This window comes from Neoarius graeffei, chromosome 26, assembly GCF_027579695.1.
Source record: "Neoarius graeffei isolate fNeoGra1 chromosome 26, fNeoGra1.pri, whole genome shotgun sequence".
Taxonomy (NCBI): Eukaryota; Metazoa; Chordata; class Actinopteri; order Siluriformes; family Ariidae; genus Neoarius; species Neoarius graeffei.
Window position 1 is genome coordinate 42,228,311 of NC_083594.1, and position 26,682 is coordinate 42,254,992.

The window sequence follows — 26,682 nt, forward strand, 5'->3', positions numbered from 1 at the left end:
CCAGAAGAACCGTGGCTGGTTCTGGAAGATGCTCAGTAAAACCTACAGCTCATTTCCGCATAAAACTGCACTCAATATACCAGAGACTACCTTTTTTTTTTTTTTTAAAGCAAAGGGTCATCTCACACCAAATATTGAATTTGTTTCATTTATTATGGCTTACTGATTACTGTTGATAGTATTTTTTTTAATGTTGAAACATTTAATTTCATTACTTTTTGGCCATTTTTGATCCACAGCATTTCTTTACATGTGCCTCAGACTTTTGCACAGAACTGTATTACTCAGTATAAACTGACTTTTTTTTTTTTTTAAGTTGTTCTTGGCTTTTAAGAAAGCATTGAGCTAGAAGGAGAAGAAAACTATTTTGTCGTGCACGCTCGAGCGCAAGCAAAAACAGTTTGGGCAAATGATTCTGGAGCAGGACCTGTATGCAAGTCATTATCCGAAGCTGAGGCTGAAAGGGCATTGGCTCAAGCATATTTCCTGTTTCCTACCACCAGGCTGTCTGCACTTTCTCAGCCACCTGAACAAATTCTGCCATAAGTACTAAAAAGCAATAAATGGCTAGTCTTGAAACGAATGGCAAAACAACAAAGGCAGTGATAGAAAATATTCAGTCTATGTATGAAATACTGGATTCCTAAACAGCGTAAAGCACACACACTCCGTAATTTGATATGCACAAATCTTTTATGTGCAAATCTTCGATCAATATCAGAGTTTAGCTCATCTCATCTCATTATCTCTAGCCGCTTTATCCTGTTCTACAGGGTTGCAGGCAAGCTGGAGCCTATCCCAGCTGACTACGGGCGAAAGGCGGGGTACACCCTGGACAAGTCGCCAGGTCATCACAGGGCTGACACATAGACACAGACAACCATTCACACTCACATTCACACCTACGGTCAATTTAGAGTCACCAGTTAACCTAACCTGCATGTCTTTGGACTGTGGGGGAAACCGGAGCACCCGGAGGAAACCCACGCGGACACGGGGAGAACATGCAAACTCCGCACAGAAAGGCCCTCGCCGGCCACGGGGCTCGAACCCGGACCTTCTTGCTGTGAGGCGACAGCGCTAACCACTACACCACCGTGCCGCCCAGAGTTTAGCTGTTATCTGATATTTCAAGTGGCATGCAAACTGCATACTATGATATAATCAGGTTTTAGGGTAGCATTGCTACCTCACAACTCCAGGGCCCCTGGTTGGAGCCTGAGTTTGGGTTACTGTCTGTTTGGTCTGGGGTCTCTGGTTTCCTCCTATTGACTACTTTCACATACCCATAATGCTTTGCGTCTTGGGGGGGAGGGGGGTAGCCAGGCGCTATATTTGTTTACTAAGTCAGATAACCTTAGTCATTTCTTTGAATTCGCATTGGGAAAAAACAACTTTTCCTGATTTCAAGTTTTCTAACATACATAAAGAGGCTAAGCGTCGAAAAGTGTGGGTTGGACAGACTTCGCCGTCAAAATTTTTCACCGACAGGCAACACGCGAGTGTGTTCTGCACACTTCAGTGGTGGAGTAAAGTCTGATGATCCAAGTCACGAAGCCTACAACCCGTCTGTCTTTGTGTTTAGTCATAAAAAGTGCAAAAACTGAAAAACAAGGGTAAGTCAAAGAATTCAAAAGGACAACTTTATTGAAGGATCAATTCCCAAAACAAAGTGCAAACGATGCAGTGTCAGGAAGCTTACGGTACATGTACTTCGCCTTTTACCGTTTATGTTGGTAGATTGAATGTAGTATTTGACCCTGTAGCCCTAACAGCTTCCTCTAACAGCCCAAAGATTGTCGTAATCTGGTAGCTCAAATCAGAGGGAAGGAAATCAAAATCAACTTAAAGAGAAATTTGACAATTCGTTGTGTTTTACAGTACTTACTTGACTGAGTGAATTCCCTGCTTGTGTTCCCATACACTAAGCGTTTTGTATTTTCTTACGGCTTTCTCGTCATAACCAGCACCCAGCAAAAACGATTTCACTGTGGCTTCTATGATCAGTGTCGATCTTTTGAAGATCCTCTGCCAAGCTTTTAACTTGTGCAGGTAAGTAATTGTTAGAACACCCGTGTTGACGGACGAAGAAGGCTGCTGACTCATTGTCACCCAAAGTAGAGGTGTTCAGAGCGTTCAGTACGATATTTACAAGCGCTTTTTTTACAGATTGATTTCTCAAAGTCCACAGAAAAGGCTTTGCGGATTTCTTTATGCTTTGGTTTTGTTAGTTTTGACACTTTTTTGAAGGTTTTAGCGAGATTTAAATTCAAAAGATTACTGTCAGTGTACAACGCCATGTTTTAGTTTGTTTATATTTTGGTTACCCCACAAGGCACAAAGCATTATGGGTAACGTGAAAGTAGTCAATTTCTCAAAACTTCCCAATAGGTTGATTGGTTAATTGCCCCTGGGTGTGAATGAGCATGTATGTGCATGGTGTTCTTCCATGGACTGGGATCCTGTTCAACATTGTTCCTGAGATCCACCATACCCCTGACCAGGATATTGTAGTGACTGAAAATGATCAAGAAAGAGTAAACTTTTGAAACACTAACTGGGTCGTACCGGACAGACCATGGCAACCAGCAGGACTTCTAGTAACCAACAAATATGTCATGTAAGGCATGTAAAAATGCCTGCCATTGTGAATGCAGAGTTATAACTTGATAGTCATTCTAATTCAGTACATCTTCCCTTTCATATTTAGACATCACAGTGCTAACCGTGCTCTTCCTCATTCTACCTGGCAGGTCATGAAGACGTACCACATGTACAACGCGGATAGCCTCAACGCTGAGAGCAAGCTGAAGGAGGCAGAGAAGCAGGAAGAGAAGCAGATGGGACGCGGGGCACGCCAAGAGGAGCGCCAAACTCCACGCTCTCCTGACACACTCACCAGTGTCAAGCTCGATGACAAGCCTGTTCGTCGGAGCTCTGTGAAAAAGATCGAGAAGATGAAGGAGAAGGTGAGGACTGAAGAGAAGAGCTGAAATGAAGCCAGTCGTGGAGAGTGGAGAGTAAGAGGGTGATGGTGACGGATGTATTTTGGAGCTTGGTGGCCACTTGAAATGAAAGAACTTGAGAATATCGAGAAAAGGTTTGTGTAGGTGGTAAAAGGGTGAGCAGATGGAGATGAAGACATTGTTTGAATGGTAAGAAGAGAATGCAGAAGAGAGTTGGAAACAGAGGGAGATGGATGACGTGGTGAGTGGTATGACGGTTTGCACGATTTCGCAGATGGTTCTGGATCAGGACCTACATTCATAAGGCATGTTGATCTTATTCTTGTTTATGATCTCATTCATAAGGAATAAATTGTTCATCTGAGATCAAGTTTGTTCTCATTTCTGTCTAACGTTGCAGACACTGATGGTGAAAAAGCGTGTTTTACTTGTGGATACTTTAACATTTTCCAGGTTCTCCGATAACCTCAGATGCCTTGCCCGCAACTTAAAGAGCACCTCAACTTTTATACACATCTCTGGCCACAAGCTTCAGGATCATGACATTCTGAGTTTGTTTGGCGACCTTCATATGTAAACAACCTTTTGATATCCAAAATACAGTAGGCTTTCCTTTCACAGCAAGGTATAGTCGCTGGAGTCAAACCTTTCAAGAAGTTCTTCAGGTTTTGTTTTAAAATACCTAGTGGTGAGAAATCAGTCATCTTTTTGTAGTAGGGGTGCGTCTATACCTTTTTTTTAGTTATTATTCAGACTGAGTAAGAGATTTAGTACTCATTACGTGTGTCAGTGCTCAGTTCTTGCAGACGTGAAGTGCTGTCTTGTGCAACAGTTTTGTGTAATACACACCGAGAACGTACACAAAGTTTACATCACATCGGATGCATTGGCATGGGACCTAGGGTTTTATACAAGTACGAGTTTGGTATCACACAAATGCCACTATCATCATGGAAGCATCCCTATTTTATGTAAGACAAACAGCATCTTCCTGTGAATATATATGATTCTGACGAAATGTATCCGACTGTAGTGAAAGTTTAGAAGTCTGGCTTGCAGACGAGGTAATCTGAGTCTCTGACACCATCTACCATGTTCCTATGGTCAGGGTATAAGCTTTAGAGCTTTGCTTGAAATTCAGGTGTAAATATGACTCATTCCAGACTATAAGACCAGCGATGTTGGATGGTTTGGAGACAGTGGCACTGATGAAAAGATAGGAGGCTGAACTGGAGGTAGCAGAGCTGAAGATGTTGAGATTTTCTTTGGAAGTCAGAAAGTTGGACAGGATTTGAAACGAGTATATTAGAGGGACAGGACGGCTTGGAGACAAAGTGAGAGAGGCGAGATCGAGGTGGTTTGGCCACGTACAGAGGAAAAGAATGCTGGAGATGGAGTTGCCAGGTAGAAGGAAATGAGGAAGACCAAAAGATGAGATGTATGGATGTGGTGAAGGAGGACATGAGGACGGTTGGTGCGACAGAAAAAAAGATACGGAGGGCAGGAGGAGATGGAGGGACATTATCGGTTGCGGCGATCACGAACGGGAACAGCCGAAAGAAGAAGACAACTCCGTTATTGGTCACTGAAGTGGGGTACTGGGATGAAGATAACATGGTTTGGTGGTGATGATGAAATGGCCAGCAATCTACGTTTGTTAGACTATAGATCCAATACCATTTCCAAATTGTTATGAAGGAGATCACAGTTGTCCAGAAGAGTTCCTCTGTCTGAAATGGATCAAGACCATTTTTGTGTCCGTAACTTCAGGCTGTAGGGTTAGAAAAGGACAGAGTACCAAAGGATTCGAGTTTGTGGTGGCAGCTTGAACATTTCTATGTCAACTTGCAGCCATGAACCATTTGGAGACACCTGATCCATGTTGCTATTTACTGGCGAGAGTGATTTAATGGCCCTTGTTCAATGTTCTCTTTCTCTCCTTTCCTCATACTCCTCATTTTCCATCTCCTTTTCAGCGCCAAGCCAAATACACTGAGAACAAGCTGAAAGCCATCAAGGCAAGGAACGAGTACCTGCTGGCTCTGGAGGCGACCAACTGCTGCGTGTTCAAGTACTACATTCATGACCTCTCCGACCTCATTAACGTAAGTCCTCCTGTGCCTCATCACTATTGATTCCTTTGCTTTTAGTCTGGTGGTGCCAACATAGCCCTTAACATATATTCATTAACATATATACACAACGGTAATGCCCTTTACTTGGCTGACACCCAAATGGCTCCCTATACTCATCTATAGTGCAGAGGGTATAAAAACCTTTCCGGTCATGTCATATGTAGTTCATGTAACCTGGAGCCATTTTAAATGTAGCCTTTATATTTGCATATCGGCATGTAAGCTTTTCTGATGTAGCATTCAAAATGGATACCTATTGTAAGCAACTTTCCATCCAGTCCACTTCACTTCAAACAGATGGACATGTACAGTGTCTTGCAAAAGTATTCATCCCCCTTGGTGTTTGTCCTGTTTTGTCGCATTACAAGCTAGAATTAAAATGGATTTTGGAGGGTTAGCACCATTTGATTCACACACCATGCCTACCACTTTAAAGGTGAAAATTGTTGTTTTATTGTGACACAAACAATAATTAAGATGAAAAAGCAGAAATCTGGAGTGTGCATAGGTATTCACCCCCCAAAGTCAATACTTTATAGAGCCACCTTTTGCTGCAATTACAGCTGCAAGTCTCTTGGGGTATGTCTTTATGAGCTTAGCACATCTAGCCACTGGGATTTTTGCCCATTCCTCAAGGCAAAACTGCTCCAACTCCTTCAAGTTAGATGGGTTGCGTTGGTGTACAGCAATCTTCAAGTTATGCCACAGATTCTCAATTGGATTGAGGTCTGGGCTTTGATTAGGCCATTCCAAGACATTTAAATCTTTCCCTTTAAACCACTCCAGTGTAGCTTTAGCAGTATGTTTTAGTCCTGACCAGCTTTCCTGTCCCTGCAGATGGAAAACATGCCCACAGCATGATGCTGCCACCACCATGCTTCACTGTTCTCAGGGTGTTGGTTTGCGCCACACATGGCATTTCCCATGATGCCCAAAAAGATAAATTTTAGTCTCATTTGACCAGAGAATCTTCTTCCATGTCTTTGGGGAGTCTGCCACATGCTGTTGGACAAACTCCAAACGTGTTTTCTTCAGCAGTGACTTTTTTTCTGGCCACTCTTCCATAAAGCCCCGCTCTGTGGAGTGTACGGCTTAAAGTGGTCCTATGGACAGATGCTCCCATCTCCGCTGTGGATCTTTGCAGCTCCTTCAGTGTTATCTTTGGTGTCTTTGTTGCATCTCTGATTAATGCCCTCCTTGCCCGGTCTGTGAGTTTTGGTGGGCGGCCTTCTCTTGTCAGGTTTGTAGTGGTGCCATATTCTCTCCATTGTGCTATAATGGATTTAATGGTTCTCCCTGGGATATTCAAAGTTTGGGATATTTTTTTATAACCCAACCCTGATCTACACTTCTCCACAACTTTGTGTCTGACCTGTTTGGAGGCTCCTTGGTTTTCATGTTTCTTGATTAGTCATGTTGCAGAGTCAGGGTCCTTCCAGAACAGGTTGATTTATACAAACATCATGTGACAGATCATGTGACACTTTGATTGCACACAGGTGGATCTTAATCAACTAATTATGTGACTTATGAAGTGAATTGGTTGGACCAGCTCTTATTTAGGGGTTTCATACGAAAGGAGGTGAATACCTATGCACACTCCAGATTTCTGTTTTTTTTTTCATCTTAATTATTGTTTGTGTCACAATAAAACAACACGTTTCACCTTTAAAGTGGTAGGCATGTTGTGTAAACCAAATGGTGCTAACCCTCCAAAAATCCATTTTAATTCCATCTTGTAACGCGACAAAACAGGACAAACATCAAGGGGGATGAACACTTTTGGAAGACACTGTATATTTATACTTCACCATTCGCAATCTCTGGTGATGGCAATCAAACAAAAGTTTTCATTGATTTTAACAAAGTTTTCCCAACTTGCTTGCGCTTCTCAGAGTTCACTGAAGATTTGTTTAAAAATGCCCAGAGACATTCATCTGAAGGCGGCACGGTGGTGTAGTGGTTAGCGCTGTCGCCTCACAGCAAGAAGGTCCTGGGTTCGAGCCCCGGGGCCGGCGAGGGCCTTTCTGTGCGGAGTTTGCATGTTCTCCCCGTGTCCGCGTGGGTTTCCTCCGGGTGCTCCGGTTTCCCCCACAGTCCAAAGACATGCAGGTTAGGTTAACTGGTGACTCTAAATTGACCGTAGGTGTGATTGTGAGTGTGAATGGTTGTCTGTGTCTATGTGTCAGCCCTGTGATGACCTGGCGACTTGTCCAGGGTGTACCCCGCCTTTCGCCCGTAGTCAGCTGGGATAGGCTCCAGCTTGCCTGCGACCCTGTAGAAGGATAAAGCGGCTAGAGATAATGTGATGTGTGTGTGAATGTGTGACATTCATCTGATTTAAAGTAGGTGTGTTCATTTCCTGAACACATTTCATTTCATTTCCTGAACACATTTCCAGACATTTCTGCTGTTATTCTTCTATATAGACTTCTCTAGCATAACCATGCTAACAAATCGCAAAGCACCACTGCATCTTTTCTGGTATAATGTATCAGCTTTTATTTCCACAAGCCCCTCTGATATCTCCAGACATTGTACTAGGTTCAAGCACGCCGGGTTTTTCACTCTAGCTTGAGAGCACATAACGCTTTCCTTTTTAACTGCCAGTGAATTTCCTGCGTTCCACTATTGCTTTGTGGAGATACTTGAAATTACATATTTATTCATTAAAATCCATACAAATGGTTTAACTCAATTTTTCCGTGTAATTTAAAGATGCCTGCACATCATAATGCTGTTACGGTGTGTCGGGCTCGTAATATGAGATGTGGATCCTTGAAAGTTCAAGCGGCTTTTGTTCCATTAGAGTAATACAATTGCTTCACTTGGCTAGACCGAAGGCAACCCCACAGACACGCTCTTAGAGAGGGATTACTCCTCCTTCCCTATGATACTTGGATCCTCATAGGGCTCAAGCTCATGATCAGAGCCTGTGAATAGGCCCAGAGTGCAATGAATATGAATGATGGGTTTACACGGCGCGTTCCCTTGGTTTAAGAGACCCGGGCATGCTGGGAAACACATGATTCATACGGAGGTTGATTAAGAGGTGGATGTAATGGGGTTAAGTTCTGCTGAATGAGAAAATAAGTTAAAGCACACCAGGTTGTCACTCTGGAGTTCATGTGCATGTTCTAGGTGTCTTACTCGGATGCCCTTTTTCAAATAAATAATGGATTGCTTCCTACATATAATATGACCATGCAGGAACCAGTGCAATAAAACATTGCTAAATCTCTCCCATCTGAAAACGGCATGTTATTTCAAAGCAGCTAGGCTTTTTCAGCTTCCAAGTTCATAAACGGAAGTAACGCCCTGTATTTCAAATTAATCGGTTTCTGTTTTTCTGCAAGTAAAGTTTCACTTCCTGTTTGAGCTAGAAGACAGTTCGGACTGGATCCCTTTGGGGTTTAAAGCTTTGCATGGTTGATTCCACGACTGTGGTGCCGTTTTAGCTTTTGTAACTGTTACGGATAAAAAGAGAGCGTGCATTAATTTATTGAAATCAAAATTTTAGTTAAATAATTGACTTCCTGTCTATAATTTTGGGAAAGGGGCTGTACTTTTAAAGTGACCTGATCAGTCACTTCAAACATCAGAATGGGAAAAATTGTGATCTCAAAGTGTGACGTTCTTTCACTGTGGCATGGGTGTTGGTTTGAACCAGATGGACTGGTTTGAGTATTTCAGAAACTGCTGTTGTCCTTGGGGCGGCACGGTGGTGTAGTGGTTAGCACTGTGGCCTCACAGCAAGAAGGTTCTGAGTTCAAGCCCAATGGCTGACGGGGGCCTTTCTGTATGGAGTTTGCATGTTCTCCCCGTGTCTGCGTGGGTTTCCTCTGGGTGCTCCAGTTTCCCACACAGTCCAAAGACATGCAGGTTAGTTCTGCATTGGTGGACCATAGGTGTGAATGGTTGTGTGTCTCTATGTGTCAGTCCTGCAATGACCTGGTGACTTGTCCAGGGTGTATCCCACCTCTCGCCCATAGTCAGCTGGGATAGGCTCCAGCTTGCCTGCGACCCTGTAGAACAGGATAAGTGGTTACGGATAATGGATGGATGTATGGATGGATGATCTCCTGGGGTTTTCACACACAACAGTCTCTAGAGTTTACACAGAATGGTGCAAAAAACATTGAGTGAGTGAGCGACAGTTCTGTGTGTGGAAACAAATGCCTCGTTGATAAGTGAGGTCACAGGAAAATGGCCAGATTGGTTTGAATAGCAACTCTTTACAACCGTGGTGAGCAGAAAAGCATCTCAGCATGCAACAGCAGAAGACCACGTTGGGTTCCACTCCTGCTAGCCAAGAACAGGAATCTTAGAATCAAGAACAAGTTCCTATTAAAGTGGCCGGTGTTGTTATATCAGTGGGACACAAATGGCACCAAAATGGCAACACAAAATCTCTACGTCCATATTTCGAAGAACTATAGGACTCTCTCTCTGAATGAATACCTTTTGAACTGTGCACTGTACATTCATAAATATGCAATTATTTCCTGTATATTGTTATTGAATTAAATTATTTTGAGTCAATTGCCTGGCTGAATTTACTTTTTCTCTCATTCAGTGCTGTGACCTGGGCTACCATGCCAGCTTGCACCGGGCTCTGCGTACCTACCTCTCTGCTGAGTTTAACGTGGAGACGTCGAAGCACGGTGGCCTGGAGACGATCGAGAACGCAGCTGAGAACCTCGAGGCCCAGGCTGACAAACAGAGACTAATGGAGACCTACAACAACATCTTCTGCCCTCCCATGCGCTTCGACTTCCAGTCTCATATGGGGGACCAGGTGAGTCTATACGCATGTTGGTTTGCACGGTATAGCTTTTTGTCGGGGGGTTAGAATACGTTGGCATGAAGTTGTGCGTGTGTGTTTGGATCCGTGCTAAGAAGTGCCAGTGCGCGTTTAGCTCAGAACCTTTAGAGCGCTACGAACAACAGTTTTGCGACTTCAAAGCGGGTTGTATGCCTGAACCCCTCTGTTCTAATCATGCTAATTGTTTACCCGTCCTGAAGCAGTAAACAAACAACAGCATGAAGGCATTTTTATATAAACACATCTGCTCGGCATTTATAGATTTCTTTGCTCCTGCCGGCTTTTGATTTGCCAAGTAAATGAGCATAGGTTTTTCTTCCTGTTCTGTCTCTTGGTGCTTGTCCATACACACACAAATGATATGTATGGTGTGTTTATCAGGCTTGTAACAAGTCCTCGTGAGTCCTCGGTGGTTTGTTATGGAAGAAATTGTCGTTCTAGAGTTTTCTACCACTGCCTGTGAACAGCAGTGATAAATCTGGGCAGATGACAGAAGGGTTGTTTTTCCTGCTCTTGATGCAAATAACCAACGGTTTTCTCAGCTGTTTGGAGGCTTTGTAAAGCCTCAGTGCTCCATTTTGTGTGAATGTATGTATGTATGTATGTGTTTGTGTTTGACACTATAAGGATCCTGCAGCTGGTTAGGTCCAGTGCAGTGTATTTGAGCCCAGCTGTGACTGCCTAACCCGTCCCTCTGAGAGACAGGGCCACTACGGCCAGATGTTCCCCATCAGTGAGTGTGTGTGTGTCAGTGTGTGAAACTGGTGAGAGTCATGCTCTCTTTCCACAAGCGTATTTCAGCGCACATTCAAAAACAAGAACCAAACAAACGGGGGCCAGTAGTACTTAGGATTCCAGCTTTAGTTTATTTTCTACTAACTTGAAACTCTGGATTGCATGTAAAAGTGATGGCAACATCAAGGTGCACAGTTGTTAAATTCACCATGGAAAAAGTGCTTGGATTGCACATACAGTATAGCAGCAATGTACAACCCCGATTCCAAAAAAGTTGGGACAAAGTACAAATTGTAAATAAAAACGGAATGCAATAATTTACAAATCTCAAAAACTGATATTGTATTCACAATAGAACGTAGACAACATATCAAATGTCGATTTTGAAATTTCATGCCAAATATTGGCTCATTTGAAATTTCATGACAGCAACACATCTCAAAAAAGTTGGGACAGGGGCAATAAGAGGCTGGAAAAGTTAAAGGTACAAAAAAGGAACAGCTGGAGGACCAAATTGCAACTCATTAGGTCAATTGGCAATAGGTCATTAACATGACTGGGTATAAAAAGAGCATCTTGGCATGGCAGCGGCTCTCAGAAGTAAAGATGGGAAGAGGATCACCAATCCCCCTAATTCTGCACCGACAAATAGTGGAGCAATATCAGAAAGGAGTTCGACAGTGTAAAATTGCAAAGAGTTTGAACATATCATCATCTACAGTGCATAATATCATCAAAAGATTCAGAGAATCTGGAAGAATCTCTGTGCGTAAGGGTCAAGGCCGGAAAACCATACTGGGTGCCCGTGATCTTCGGGCCCTTAGACGGCACCGCATCACATACAGGCATGCTTCTGTATTGGAAATCACAAAATGGGCTCAGGAATATTTCCAGAGAACATTATCTGTGAACACAATTCACCGTGCCATCCGCCGTTGCCCGCTAAAACTCTATAGTTCAAAGAAGAAGCCGTATCTAAACATGATCTGGAAGCACAGACGTCTTCTCTAAAACATTTAAAGGTGACACATTATACCACGGCGGCACGGTGGTATAGTGGTTAGCGCTGTTGCCTCACAGCAAGAAGGTCTGGGTTCGAGCCCCGTGGCCGGCGAGGGCCTTTCTGTGCGGAGTTTGCATGTTGTCCGCGTGGGTTTCCTACGGGTGCTCTGGTTTTCCCCCACAGTCCAAAGACATGCAGGTTAGGTTAACTGGTGTATAGATCAGTATAGATCAGGGTTGGGTTATAAAAAACATCCCAAACTTTGAATATCCCACAGAGGACCATTAAACCCATTGTAGCAAAATGGAAAGAATATGGTACCACTACAAACCTGACAAGAGAAGGCCGCCCACCAAAACTCACAGACCGGACAAGGAGGGCATTAATCAGAGATGCAACAAAGACACCAAAGATAACACTGAAGGAGCTGCAAAGATCCACAGCGGAGATGGGAGTATCTGTCCATAGGACCACTTTAAGCCGTACACTCCACAGAGCGGGGCTTTATGGAAGAGCGGCCAGAAAAAAGTCATTGCTTAAGAAAACACGTTTGGAGTTTGCCCAACAGCATGTGGCAGACTCCCCAAAGACATGGAAGAAGATTCTCTGGTCAGATGAGATTAAAACTGATCTTTTTGGCCATCATGGGAAACGCCAGCTGTGGCACAAACCCAACACCCTGAGAGCACCATTCCTACAGTGAAGCATGGTGGTGGCAGCATCATGCTGTGGGGATATTTTTCATCTGCAGGGACAGGAAAGCTGGTCAGGACTGAAGGAAAGATAGATGGCACTAAATACAGGGCAATTCTGGAAGAAAACCTGTTTGAGTCGGCCAACGGTTTGAGACTGGGGCAAAGGTTCACGTTCCAGCGGGACAATGACCCTAAACATACTGCTAAAGCTACACTGGAGTGGGTTAAAGGGAAACGTTTAAATGTCTTGGAATGGCCTAATCAAATTCCTCTATATTATGAACATAATTACCTTGGCACGATTTTGAGCCAAATTATGTTAGTTGGCACTTTTTAGGGCAGGAAATTGGGCTTCAGTGCAAGCAGGGTCTTGGACATTTGAATTTTCGTCAGCCCCTGCGGAATTATTTTAATGTGAAGTCATTGTTGATATAAATATGACCTGCGCATACAAAACTCTGTATGATCAGATATTTACGTTCCTTTGGGCTGTAAATATCTTTGTTAGTGCTGGTGCGTACCTGTTTTGTTTACTTTGACAGAACCAGGAAACTGGTGTATGATCTCCGTGTGCATGTTACAGACAAAGCATGCCTATCAGTCAACAACTCCTTCACCACCGAGTACCATTAATTTCACACTGAAACCAATCTTGAGCCAAAATCCAGACAGGTGGAGCCGATGGAAAAAATCTCCATTTTTCTTGTGCCAAAATTTCTGAGACTTTCTGCAGGCTGTCATTGATTGATGCTTTCGCTTGTGTTTTCTTTTAAAGGGTATTTTACGCTCTCATTTTTTCTTGCTTTGTAATAGCCTTTTTTATTTGTATTTTTTCATGAAGATGGGCTACATGTGCGCTCAGCAGCCGCTACAGGGAGAACTTCTGCAGAGGTGCCAGCAGCTCCAGTCTCGTCTTTCCACACTCAGGATAGAGAACGAGGAGGCAAATATGCACACACACTCACACATACACACATACACATGCGTGAGTGCATAGACACAGACTCGTCTGTCTTCTCAAGCATAGCAAACAGCCTGGTTTCCGAATATATATACAGTATAGTCACTCTAAACGTTCTTCTTACATTGTCTGTCCATGCACGAACCTTTCACCTGCTTACTTAACTGCTATAAATCATTACACGTTGCGTTCACGATCGTTGCAATAGCCTCAGGTGCTTAACCGGGGCTTGTTTTTGTTGTTTTTTTTTTTTAGTTCACATATGTGCTTCGAGGTGAAACTAATGCACTTTTGTTACATAGATTTGCATGCATTACTCTGAGTCCGTCTCTCTCATTCAGGTGAAGAAGACCATGGAGGCGACTCTGCAGACCATCCAGGACATGGTGACTATCGAGGACTTTGATGTGACCGACTGCTTCCACCACAGCAACTCGATGGAGTCAGTGAAGTCCACGGTGTCTGAATCATTCATGAGCAAACCAAGTCTGGCTAAGAGACGAGCCAATCAGCAGGAGACTGAGCAGTTTTACTTCACGGTGGGTGACAGACAGACACACACACACACACAGATGGACAGAGACGCACACACGCATACACACAGACACACATAGAGACAGACACTCAGACAGACATACGGACACACGCACACGCACGCACACACACACATAGACAGACACACACGCGCACACACATAGACACACATGCACATAGACACACATGCGCGCACACACACACACACACACATAGACAGACACGCACACGCACGCGCACACATAGACACACACATGCACATAGACACACACACACAGACACACACATGCACATAGACACACACACACACACACACAGACACACATAGACACACACATGCACATAGACACACTCACACATAGACACACGCGCACACACACACATAGACACACACATGCATATAGACACACACAGACAGACACATAGATGCACAGGCACACACACACACGCACATAGACACACACACGCACAGACACACACACACACACACACACACAGACACGCGCACACACACACACAAACACACACACACAGACAATAGACAGACACGCACACGCGCGCACACACATAGACACACATGCACATAGACACACACACACACAGACACACACATACACATAGACACACACACACACACATAGACACACACATGCACATAGACACACACGCACACAGACACACACATACACATAGACACACAGACACACGCGCGCACACACACACATAGACACACACATGCACATAGACACACACACACATATAGACACACACAGACATACAGACACATAGATGCACAGGCACACACACACACATGCACATAGACACACACACACACAGACACACGCGCACACACACACATAGACACACACATGCACATAGACACACACACACATATAGACACACACAGACATACAGACACATAGATGCACAGGCACACACATAGACACACACACACACACATAGACAGACACGCACACACGCGCGCACACACATAGACACACACATGCACATAGACACACACACACACATAGACACACATAGACACACACATGCACATAGACACACGCGCACACACACAGACACACACATAGACACACACATGCACATAGACACACACACACATAGACACACACATGCACATAGACACACACACACAGACACACACATGCACATAGACACACACATGCACATAGACACACACACACAGACACACACATGCACATAGACACACACATGCACATAGACACACACACACACAGACACACACATGCACATAGACACACACACACACATAGACACACACACACACACAGACACACACATGCACATAGACACACACACACACATAGACACACACATGCACATAGACACACACACACATAGACACACACATGCACATAGACACACACACACAGACACACACATGCACATAGACACACACACACACACACACATAGACACACATGCACATAGACACACACACACAGACACACACATGCACATAGACACACACAGACACACACATAGACACACACATGCACATAGACAGACACACACATAGACACACACATGCACATAGACACACACACACACATAGACACACACATGCACATAGGCACACACACACACATGCACATAGACACATGCACATAGACACACGTGCACACACATGCACATAGACACATGCACATAGACACACACATAGACACACACATAGACACACACATGCACATAGACACACACATGCACATAGACACACACACACACATAGACACACACATGCACATAGACACACACATGCACATAGACACACACACACACACATAGACACACATGCACATAGACACATGCACATAGACACACACATAGACACACACATAGACACACACATGCATATAGACACACACACACATAGACACACACACACACATAGACACACACATGCACATAGACACACACATGCACATAGACACACACATGCACATAGACACACACACACACACATAGACACACATGCACATAGACACATGCACATAGACACACACATAGACACACACATAGACACACACATGCATATAGACACACACACACATAGACACACACATGCACATAGACACACACATGCACATAGACACACACACACACACATAGACACACATGCACATAGACACACACACACACACACACACATAGACACACACATGCACATAGACACATGCACATAGACACACGCGCACACACACACATAGACACACACATAGACACATGCACATAGACACACGCGCACACACACACATAGACACACACATAGACACACACATGCACATAGACACACACACACATAGACACACACAGACATACAGACACATAGATGCACAGGCAGACACACACACACATAGACACACATGCACATAGACACACGCACACACAGACACACGCACACACACACACATAGACACACACATGCACATAGACACACACACACACATATAGACACACACAGACATACAGACACATAGATGCACAGGCACACACACACACACAGACATGCACATAGACACACAGACATGCACATAGACACACACACACATAGACACACACATGCACATAGACACACACACACACACATAGACACACACATGCACATAGACACACACACACACACATATAGACACACACAGACATACAGACGCATAGATGCACAGGCACACACACACACACACACACACACACACACACACACACATGCACATAGACACACACACACAGACACACGCAGACACACACACATATAGACACACACAGACATTCAGACACATACAGACACATAGATGCACAGGCACACACAGACGCGCGCGCGCGCACACGAACACACGCGTGCACACACATAGACGCACACATAAACACAGACACACACACATAGACGCACACATAGACACAGACACACACACACATAGACACAGACACATACACACACACACATAGACACACACACACATACACACACACAGACACACCCAGACAGACACACACACAGACACCCATGGGATACAATTAGAAAAAAAAAAGATGGAGGAGAGAGAGAGAAGGAGATGGAAAACATGATATGTTAGAAGACACAGAGATGATTTCTCTCTTCACTAGAATCTTTGAACACAGCATGGGGTCATTTTTTCACTTATTCTCCCAGTCTCTATTGCTAGTTTGTACAAATCCCCGTCCATTTCTCAGACTTTCGTGACATTGGTCCGGATCATCTATGGATTTATGTGTTAAATCTGATAACACCTGCAAAAAATGGACAAGCTGATTTACAAAAAAAAACCTTACAGAGCTTTATACATTTTATGTGAACTAAATCACACAAAATAGTCTTATGCTCTTCATGGCATTTCTACCTGGATACAAATTAAAGGTCGGCATCGATGCAAAGAGAATAATTTAGCATGTGCAGCGTGACTTAATGTAGCTTCATAGTCCCTTTGGGAGCAGCAACTTGGCAACTGTGTGAGCAAATTATACAACCAAAAGGCAGGTATTTAATTTGCGGAACCTGTTTTCGTTCAAATGAAGTCAACAAATCGTATCATTCATGTGCTTAGGTCTTAATGAGACAGATTATAAATTATTATGCATTATTATCTCAAACTAATCATGACGTTTCTCAAAACACAATCTTATTACTGCTGTGGTAAAGTCAGTTTCGTATTAGTCACGGATTTGTTGATGTAATTAAAACACAGCCTTTGAAAAGGTTTAGCATAATACATATTCATGTTGTGTCTCGCTGTTGAACTTGAAGAGTGATTAATTATGCAGATGTGTGGCAGGTTTGGGTTTTACCCTTCCAGGAGTCTCTTTGAGATGTGAAATTGCAGCTATCGACAACATTTTATTCACTGAAAAGCCTTGTTTCTATACATCATTCAGACTCTTATTCATTGTCATTCATCCACAACACTCCCATTAACTGCGCTCTCGATTTATCTGATTGCACGTTCAAATGATCACTCTTCATTTCATATCTTTGTAATTCATGTCACTGACTGAAAGAGCAGTTTATGTTGGATTTGACTGGCAAACATGTAGTACCAGTCAAAAGTTTGGATTCATTTGAAGGATTTTCTGTATTTTGACTATTTTTGACATTGTAGAACAATACTGAAGACATCAAAACTATGAAATAACATCTGGAACTATCTCATCTCATTATCTCTAGCCGCTTTATCCTGTTCTACAGGGTCGCAGGCAAGCTGGAGCCTATCCCAGCTGACTACGGGCGAAAGGCGGGGTACACCCTGGACAAGTCGCCAGGTCATCACAAGGCTGACACATAGACACAGACAACCATTCACACTCACATTCACACCTACGGTCAATTTAGAGTCACCAGTTAACCTAACCTGCATGTCTTTGGACTGTGGGGGAAACCGGAGCACCCGGAGGAAACCCACGCGGACACGGGGAGAACATGCAAACTCCACACAGAAAGGCCCTCGCCGGCCACGGGGATCGAACCCGGACCTTCTTGTTGTGAGACGACAGCGCTAACCACTACACCACCGTGCCGCCTTGGATGGAATTATGTTGTAAATAAAACATAATTGGAGGGTGGCACGGTGGTGTACTGGTTAGTGCTGTCGTCTCACAACAAGAAGGTCCAGGTTCGAGCCCCGTGGCCGGCGAGGGCCTTTCTGTGTGGAGTTTGCATGTTCTCCCCGTGTCCGCGTGGGTTTCCTCCGGGTGCTCCGGTTTCCCCCACAGTCCAAAGACATGCAGGTTAGGTTAACTGGTGACTCTAAATTGAGCGTAGGTGTGAATGTGAGTGTGAATGGTTGTCTGTGTCTATGTGTCAGCCCTGTGATGACCTGGCGACTTGTCCAGGGTGTACTCCGCCTTTCGCCCGTAGTCAGCTGGGATAGGCTCCAGCTTGCCTGCGACCCTGTAGAACAGGATAAAGCGGCTAGAGATAATGAGATGACATGAGATAAAACATAATTGATGCTTTGCACACTAATAGACCTATCAGACGCTCGCTGGCCGTGCTGTGAAAATTGTCCATGCAGACGCCCATCAAAGTTTCCAAATCGGTCATTGCTTAACTCTTGAATATTTTCTATCGTGAATACTATCATTAAAAAGTGTATAATCTCTGCTTTCCAAAGAAATGTATCTCGTTAAGATCCGTTCAGTACTTTGGGAGTAACGGCAGGTTGAAATTTATACAACAGAGTTCACTCTCTGCTCGCGGTACGTCAGGAAACTGCCGATGCTTTTCTTTTTGAGTCACGGTAAAGTCTCTCTCTCTCTCTCTCTCTCTCTCTCTTCTGATCGGTTTCCGACTGGATTACTCATGAATATCAATTAGATAACTTTTATAGGGATGTTTCCGTCTGCTAGTTTTGATGTTATGTTTCACGGGAGACCTTGAAGTGAGTTTTCATAGCTTTACCTACTTATTTTTAAGCTGTGAATATTAATCGAAATAATCATTTATATTATTTCATATAAACACTAGTAGGCCTTACTTTTGAGAAATACAAAGGCCTACAGAGCACAAAGAGGATATTAGAAATAATCTTTTATTACTTGTTTATTTTGATACAGAATGGTAGATGTGAGGGACATTCAGTGCTTATTTATTTATGCATATTTTATAATAAACACTGATTTCTCCTTCTTTGTGATGTATAAATGAGAGTTAAGATCAGCTTTATCTTGCACAAATAAAGCCTTTTGGTGAAACTTTGAAGAAGAGAGTGTACCGATTTAATGTTTTTACCTAATTAGCATAATTAATACAAATTAAATACTAATTTTCATGATTGGATTTTACTAATTTTTCAAACTTTGCATTCAGTATACAACCATCTATGTGCTGCAAATTTCCATGTAAATATCTTGAAAAATAGAAATGTTATTAAGAAAAAACATTTGATCTCATTGGTTAACGAGGCCCATTTTGGACCATGTGATCCTTGTACAGCATATTACGGCAGTTTTCTAAAAATTAAGCCTTTTTTTTCAATCTTTGATTTGTAATATCTCAAGAACGGATAAACATATTTTAATTCTGCAAAAAGTACGTTGTTCTGTATTCAATTCCGAATTCAACGAGAGCACTTTCAAGCAATTTGAATTTTCACCTGATACGCCTGCTGCATTTGCATTACCTTAACCAGCTTCATGAGGTAGTCATGAAGCTGGAATGCTTTTCAATTAACAGATGTGCCTCGTCAAAACTTAATTAGTGCAATAGTTTCTTGCCTTCTTCATGCATTTGCGATCGAATTGTAAATAGCCCTATTCCACAACTGTAGACAAGCATATTACAACCCCGATTCCAAAAAAGTTGGGACAAAGTACAAATTGTAAATAAAAACAGAATGCAATAATTTACAAATCTCAAAAACTGATATTGTATTCACAATAGAACATAGACAACATATCAAATGTCAAAAGTGAGACATTTTGAAATTTCATGCCAAATATTGGCTCATTTGAAATTTCATGATAGCAACACATCTCAAAAAAGTTGGGACAGGGGCAATAAGAGGCTGGAAAAGTTAAAGGTACAAAAAAGGAACAGCTGGAGGACCAAATTGCAGCTCATTAGGTCAATTGGCAATAGGTCATTAACATGACTGGGTATAAAAAGAGCATCTTGGAGTGGCAGCGGCTCTCAGAAGCAAAGATGGGAAGAGGATCACCAATCCCCCTAATTCTGCGCCGACAAATAGTGGAGCAATATCAGAAAGGAGTTCGACAGTGTAAAATTGCAAAGAGTTTGAACATATCATCATCTACAGTGCATAATATCATCAAAAGATTCAGAGAATCTGGAAGAATCTCTGTGCGTAAGGGTCAAGGCCAGAAAACCATACTGGGTGCCCGTGATCTTCGGGCCCTTAGACGGCACTGCATCACATACAGGCATGCTTCTGTATTGGAAATCACAAAATGGGCTCAGAAATATTTCCAGAGAACATTATCTGTGAACACAATTCACCGTGCCATCCGCCATTGCCAGCTAAAACTCTATAGTTCAAAGAAGAAGCCGTATCTAAACATGATCCAGAAGCGCAGACGTCTTCTCTGTGCCAAGGCTCATTTAAAATGGACTGTGGCAAAGTGGAAAACTGTTCTGTGGTCAGACGAATCAAAATTTGAAGTTCTTTATGGAAATCAGGGACGCCGTGTCATTCGGACTAAAGAGGAGAAGGACGACCCAAGTTGTCATCAGCGCTCAGTTCAGAAGCCTGCATCTCTGATGGTATGGGGTTGCATTAGTGCGTGTGGCATGGGCAGCTTACACATCTGGAAAGACACCATCAATGCTGAAAGGTATATCCAGGTTCTAGAGCAACATATGCTCCCATCCAGACGACGTCTCTTTCAGGGAAGACCTTGCATTTTCCAACATGACAATGCCAAACCACATACTGCATCAATTACAGCATCATGGCTGCGAAGAAGAAGGGTCCGGGTACTGAACTGGCCAACCTGCAGTCCAGATCTTTCACCCATAGAAAACATTTGGCACATCATAAAACGGAAGATACGACAAAAAATACCTAAGACAGTTGAGCAACTAGAATCCTACATTAGACAAGAATGGGTTAACATTCCTATCCCTAAACTTGAGCAACTTGTCTCCTCAGTCCCCAGACGTTTACAGACTGTTGTAAAGAGAAAAGGGGATGTCTCACAGTGGTAAACATGGCCTTGTCCCAACTTTTTTGAGATGTGTTGTTGTCATGAAATTTAAAATCACCTAATTTTTCTCTTTAAATGATACATTTTCTCAGTTTAAACATTTGATATGTCATCTATGTTCTATTCTGAATAAAATATGGAATTTTGAAACTTCCACATTATTGCATTCCATTTTTATTTACAATTTGTACTTTGTCCCAACTCTTTTGGAATCAGGGTTGTATGTCAAGACCCATTCAACTAAGTAAAGAGAAACGACATCCATCATTACTTTAAAGTGCATATCACGGGTAAATTCAGGAGCAAGATCAATGTAATTCTCCTATTTTATATTAAACTTTGGTCAAATATCTGTCACATTTTGCATTTTGTGCAATTTTTTTTTACCTTGCGCAATACCAGAAAAATTCAGTTGAAATCAAGCCATTTGAGGCGAATTGGTCCGCCTCTGAAAAAACTTGCCATTTGGATTTCCCGGCAAACATTGATTTTCGTGACGTCGCGTGCGGGACGCCTCCTTCTGAATCCTACGCCAGCGCTGGTTTGTTTATGAGAAAACGACCTGGTGGTTTTCTGCAAATTTCTTCAACGTTATCACGTAATTATTAAAATGGTTAACAGATGTATCGTAGGAGGGTGTAGCAACACCAATCTTGATGGGATTAGTACTCATCGTTTCCCAAAAGACCGGACAATGAGAGAGAAATGGGAGTGCTTGGTCTACACAGGCTGTGCACTGAAACCGTGCAAAGCTCTCACAGCCTGCTGGCGCTTCCGCAGGTGACGTCACGAATCTGGCTTCAGACTCCCTTGGGATTTTTCCAGACGCGTTTTGTTATTTTATTTTTTTCTGCTGTAGACAGATGGCCTTGTGCAAAATTACCCTTCTGGATGAGTGTGTAAAGGGATATACTTTCATATAAAAAAACCCCGAAATTGGTCCAGAATATGTACTTTAAGACATGAAAAAGTGTCTTTTAATTAAAAAATAAAGAAAAACCATTGAATTATAAGCTGTGTCCAAACGTTTGACTAGTACTTTGTGTATATAGAGAGGACTGACTCATAGTCATGTGATTTGGTGGAATTGACAGCGAAGCACTGAACCAAAATGAAGAAATGTTGTGAAATTTCTGAAATGTTTGAGCTGTTCATTCACTTCAGTTGTTTTTAAGAAGAGAACAGTGACATGTTTGAAATCTCGACAGCCAGTAATTCTTAATGTCTCTAAATTTGTTTTTATAGTCGAGACAGATGATAAATTTATGTCGACACTGTTTGAAACGTTCCGTCAGTGGCAGTATGACGATCGATATGAACCAAAGGAAGCATTGATTAGCTGGAGGGGTGTTTTTTGCTTTGATACAAAACAGAGTGTTCTCTCTACAGTATTGTACCACCGGCCAGTTTCCTCATTTCACGTCCTCTTTCTCCTTCTGTTTATGGCCTCCTTAGTCCACTGACATCTCTCTTGTGTGTGACAAGAAGACATTATAAGTATCACTAGAGACGGCTTTTCATATCTTCCCTGCACTCACTCTCTCTCTCTTTATCCTGTCAGTTAGGTTGTGTATCTTCTGAAAAATGAGCTGTCAGGGTCCTCAATGCCCTCAGCTCTTTAATGTTTACATCAGCCAGTGTGTGACACATGGAGAGAAACCCACAAATAATAAAGGGCAGATGAAATGAGACAAAGATTAGTTTTTTTTTTTGGGGGGGGGGGGGGGACGACAAAGTTTCATATGAAGACAAGTAATGGAGATGGATGGTGAAAGGCAAATGGATGACAAGTCAGCATTCTGTCTTTCAGAAACTGAAGGAGTTCCTAGAGGGCAGGAACCTCATTACCAAACTGCAGGCCAAGCATGACCTTATCCAGAAAACCCTGGGAGAGAGTAAGTGATCTACCTCTGTGTGTGTGTGTGTGTGTGTGTGTGTGTGTGTGTGTTTCTCTGATTAGAGAGAGAGTGGTACCAATAGCATGAGTCAGATGAAGACAGTGAAGCTCTCTTGAAGCTCTGTACTGTACGTTTTGTGTGTGTGTGTGTGTGTGTGTGTGTGTGTGTGTGTGTGTGTGTGTGTGTACAGTGAGGTCTTAGTGTACGCTATCAGTGACTGGTTGTATTTTATTGATCAGACACAAATCCAAAAACCTTTTATTCACCTTATATAAAATACACAATTTCAGACTGAGAAAGTGTCATCTTTACAGTAGCCATTTTTATAAAAAATATATACGGGTCCGTCTCAGAAACTGGTCTCTCATTTGGGACATTATGGTCAAAAAATTAATTTTCTAATTTTACTTTTTTTTTTTTTTTTGCATTTACCTAACACTCAATGTATCTTTTGTCATGTTTAATAAGAATAAAGATAGCATCTTGCTTTATCTGGCCTCCACTGTGGAAATATTTTTGATTACAATTCAAATGCTTTTGTAAAATTGATTTCCATATAAAGTAACTACATCATGAAGAATTAAAGCCCCTCCTTCACAGATGAGTGAAAATATTGAATAAATTTCCTCTTTTTGATTGCTTGGGTTAAAAATGCCAAGTTATGATGACTGAATTGATTATTCACTTAAATATGAATAATATGATACATTTTGGGTATTTGATATGGCGGAATAGGACACAATGGAAAAATCAAGAACACACTGGAAAGATGAGAATAACGGCGGTGGTAAAAGAACAGCGACTGTACTGGCTGAAGGTTGCGCGGGTCTCTGCTGCGGCGCGCGAGCAACGGGACATCACTACCGCACCGGACGGAGCGGGGGCGGGGCAAAATGACTGGCCGTAGATTCTATCAAAAGTTCGATCTAAATTGACCATGGTTGCAAAATATTGGCCAAAAATACGCAAACACTACAAAATATGAAAGTAAGATGAAAAAGAAACATTCTATTGCCTTATACTGCAAGACTAAAACAAAATAAAACTGTCAAAACTCACCTTTTCAGTGATAACGTCCGAACAGATCACTCGCGTAACAGAAAGACCGAAAATGGAAGCACGATCAACTTCTAACTGTCGGAGTGGAAAATTCCATTCTACACATGCAAATTGTTAATGTGTGTCCTTCCCCGCACGCAAATAACACGCTACGGTAAAAAATAGACCACGACTCATTTTATAGCTAAGAAATTCATACAAGACCAGCTACCATCGTAACATATTCTGTAAGAAACATATTCTATACCTAACTTTCAGCTTTCGTTTTAAAAAACAAAATCGCAGATTTATAACTAAATTTTTATATAGCGTAGTGGTTTTAAGTTACTACTTTTGGTGAGGTCGTGACCTTGACCCTGAGGCTTTGCGTTTAGATCAAAACACACGATCGTATTGGTTTTGGGTCTGCGGAAAACGGAGTTACGACGGTGATCAAATATTTTGCATGATGTTTTATTACGGTTATGATTATTCTGTGAGCACCAATCCTTAGGTGGATAAAGTTACAACTTAAAATACAATTAGTGATAACTGTAGACTTTTCAGTGGACTACAACCTTTTTAAGGGAATGCGATGTAGTCAACCATTTATCATGTCCCAGATCAAGCCGTCATTTTTCCACAATTTTGCAGAATTTTTGCCAAATTCTGAATCGAGTATTCACATCAAAGATTTAGTTTTATCTGTATTATTTCTTTCATCATTTTATTTCAAATTAAAACCATCAGCATCATTCAAAACCATATAGTTTATTGACTGTGAGTATATTTAGTGGGGGACCCCCACAGTACCCAGTTTCTGAGACAGACCCATATGTGAATGTATGTGTGTGTACAGTATGTTTGTGTGTTGAATAGTGAACGTGTGAAAAATGTTACTGCAATTTAGCCACATTTTTTTAAAGGAACCATTTTATTCAGCAATCACAAGCAGGTGTTATTGCATCATAAAATATAACAGCCAATCATGTTGCATTATAATAATAATAATAATAATAATAAGTTCAATTTACATAGCACCTTTCTTAAAACCCAAGGTCACTTTACAATTATAGGGAGAAAAAAAAAAAGTCCACCAAATAGAGGTCAGGATGTCATTCCAATGGTGTAGCAGCCACAGTCCCACCAAAAGACGCACGAAAACAAGTCCCACACCGCCAGCACAACCACCGCGACGCCACTGGGCAACATCACTCGGAACACCACACCATGTATCCACAAAGCGAGCACGGACGCACCGCCACGCAGAGCGCCGGTATGTCCCAAACCGCCTGCACAGCCGCCGCGATGCCACCGAGCAACATCGCTTGGAACATCATGCCAAGCACTAAAGCACTGCCGCACAGAGTGCTGGACAACCACGATGTTAAAATGAGCAACGAGCTACTGTAGGAGCACAGGCATCACCCACGGCGAACCAAGGCCTGGAGGGAACCGACGCCCAAAACTGGGTCCAGAGCTACACCACAACAAAAACACTCAAATAAAAACAAACATCAAAGTACACAAATACAAAAAAAATAAGGAGAGAAAATAAAATAAAAAGCTCCGGTGAGAAGCTGCAGCCAGAATGCGCATGATGTATTCTCAACCGGAACAGAAAATTACATTATTTGCATTATGCAAATATAGATTATGCAAACCAGTTAATGAGGAGAAAGACAGTTGCCCCTTTCACATAGCCCACAATCTACTGCGTGGTTGGGAACTTCCGTTGGCCAGGCCCAGGCTGCTGATAACGGTACAAAAACCAATAATGGGCTATATAATCAGTTTCGATGTTCAAATATTATTACAGGTTTACATGATCTCTCAGAGGTGGCACGGTGGTGTCGTGGTTAGCGTTGTCGCCTCACAGCAAGAAGGTCCGGGTTCGAGCCCCGTGGCCGGCGAGGGCCTTTCTGTGCGGAGTTTGCATGTTCTCCCCGTGTCCGCGTGGGTTTCCTCCGGGTGCTCCGGTTTCCCCCACAGTCCAAAGACATGCAGGTTAGGTTAACTGGTGACTCTAAATTGACCGTAGGTGTGAATGTGAGTGTGAGTGGTTGTCTGTGTCTATGTGTCAGCCCTGTGATGACCTGGCGACTTGTCCAGGGTGTACCCTGCCTTTCGCCCGTAGTCAGCTGGGATAGGCTCCAGCTTGCCTGCGACCCTGTAG

General features: G+C 42.7%; 1 protein-coding gene across 3 annotated transcripts in view; it reads left to right on the forward strand.

Annotated features, from left to right (window-relative positions):
- Positions 1-26,682, forward strand: part of srgap2 (SLIT-ROBO Rho GTPase activating protein 2) — a 285,919-nt gene that overhangs the window by 209,652 nt on the left and 49,585 nt on the right. For all 3 annotated transcript variants that reach the window (XM_060910660.1, XM_060910661.1, XM_060910662.1), the window contains 6 exons: positions 2,754-2,969; positions 4,943-5,071; positions 9,678-9,899; positions 13,201-13,302; positions 13,662-13,859; positions 23,381-23,465. In XM_060910660.1, coding sequence (XP_060766643.1) covers positions 2,754-2,969; positions 4,943-5,071; positions 9,678-9,899; positions 13,201-13,302; positions 13,662-13,859; positions 23,381-23,465 — 952 coding nt within the window. The remainder of the gene's footprint in view (positions 1-2,753; positions 2,970-4,942; positions 5,072-9,677; positions 9,900-13,200; positions 13,303-13,661; positions 13,860-23,380; positions 23,466-26,682) is intronic.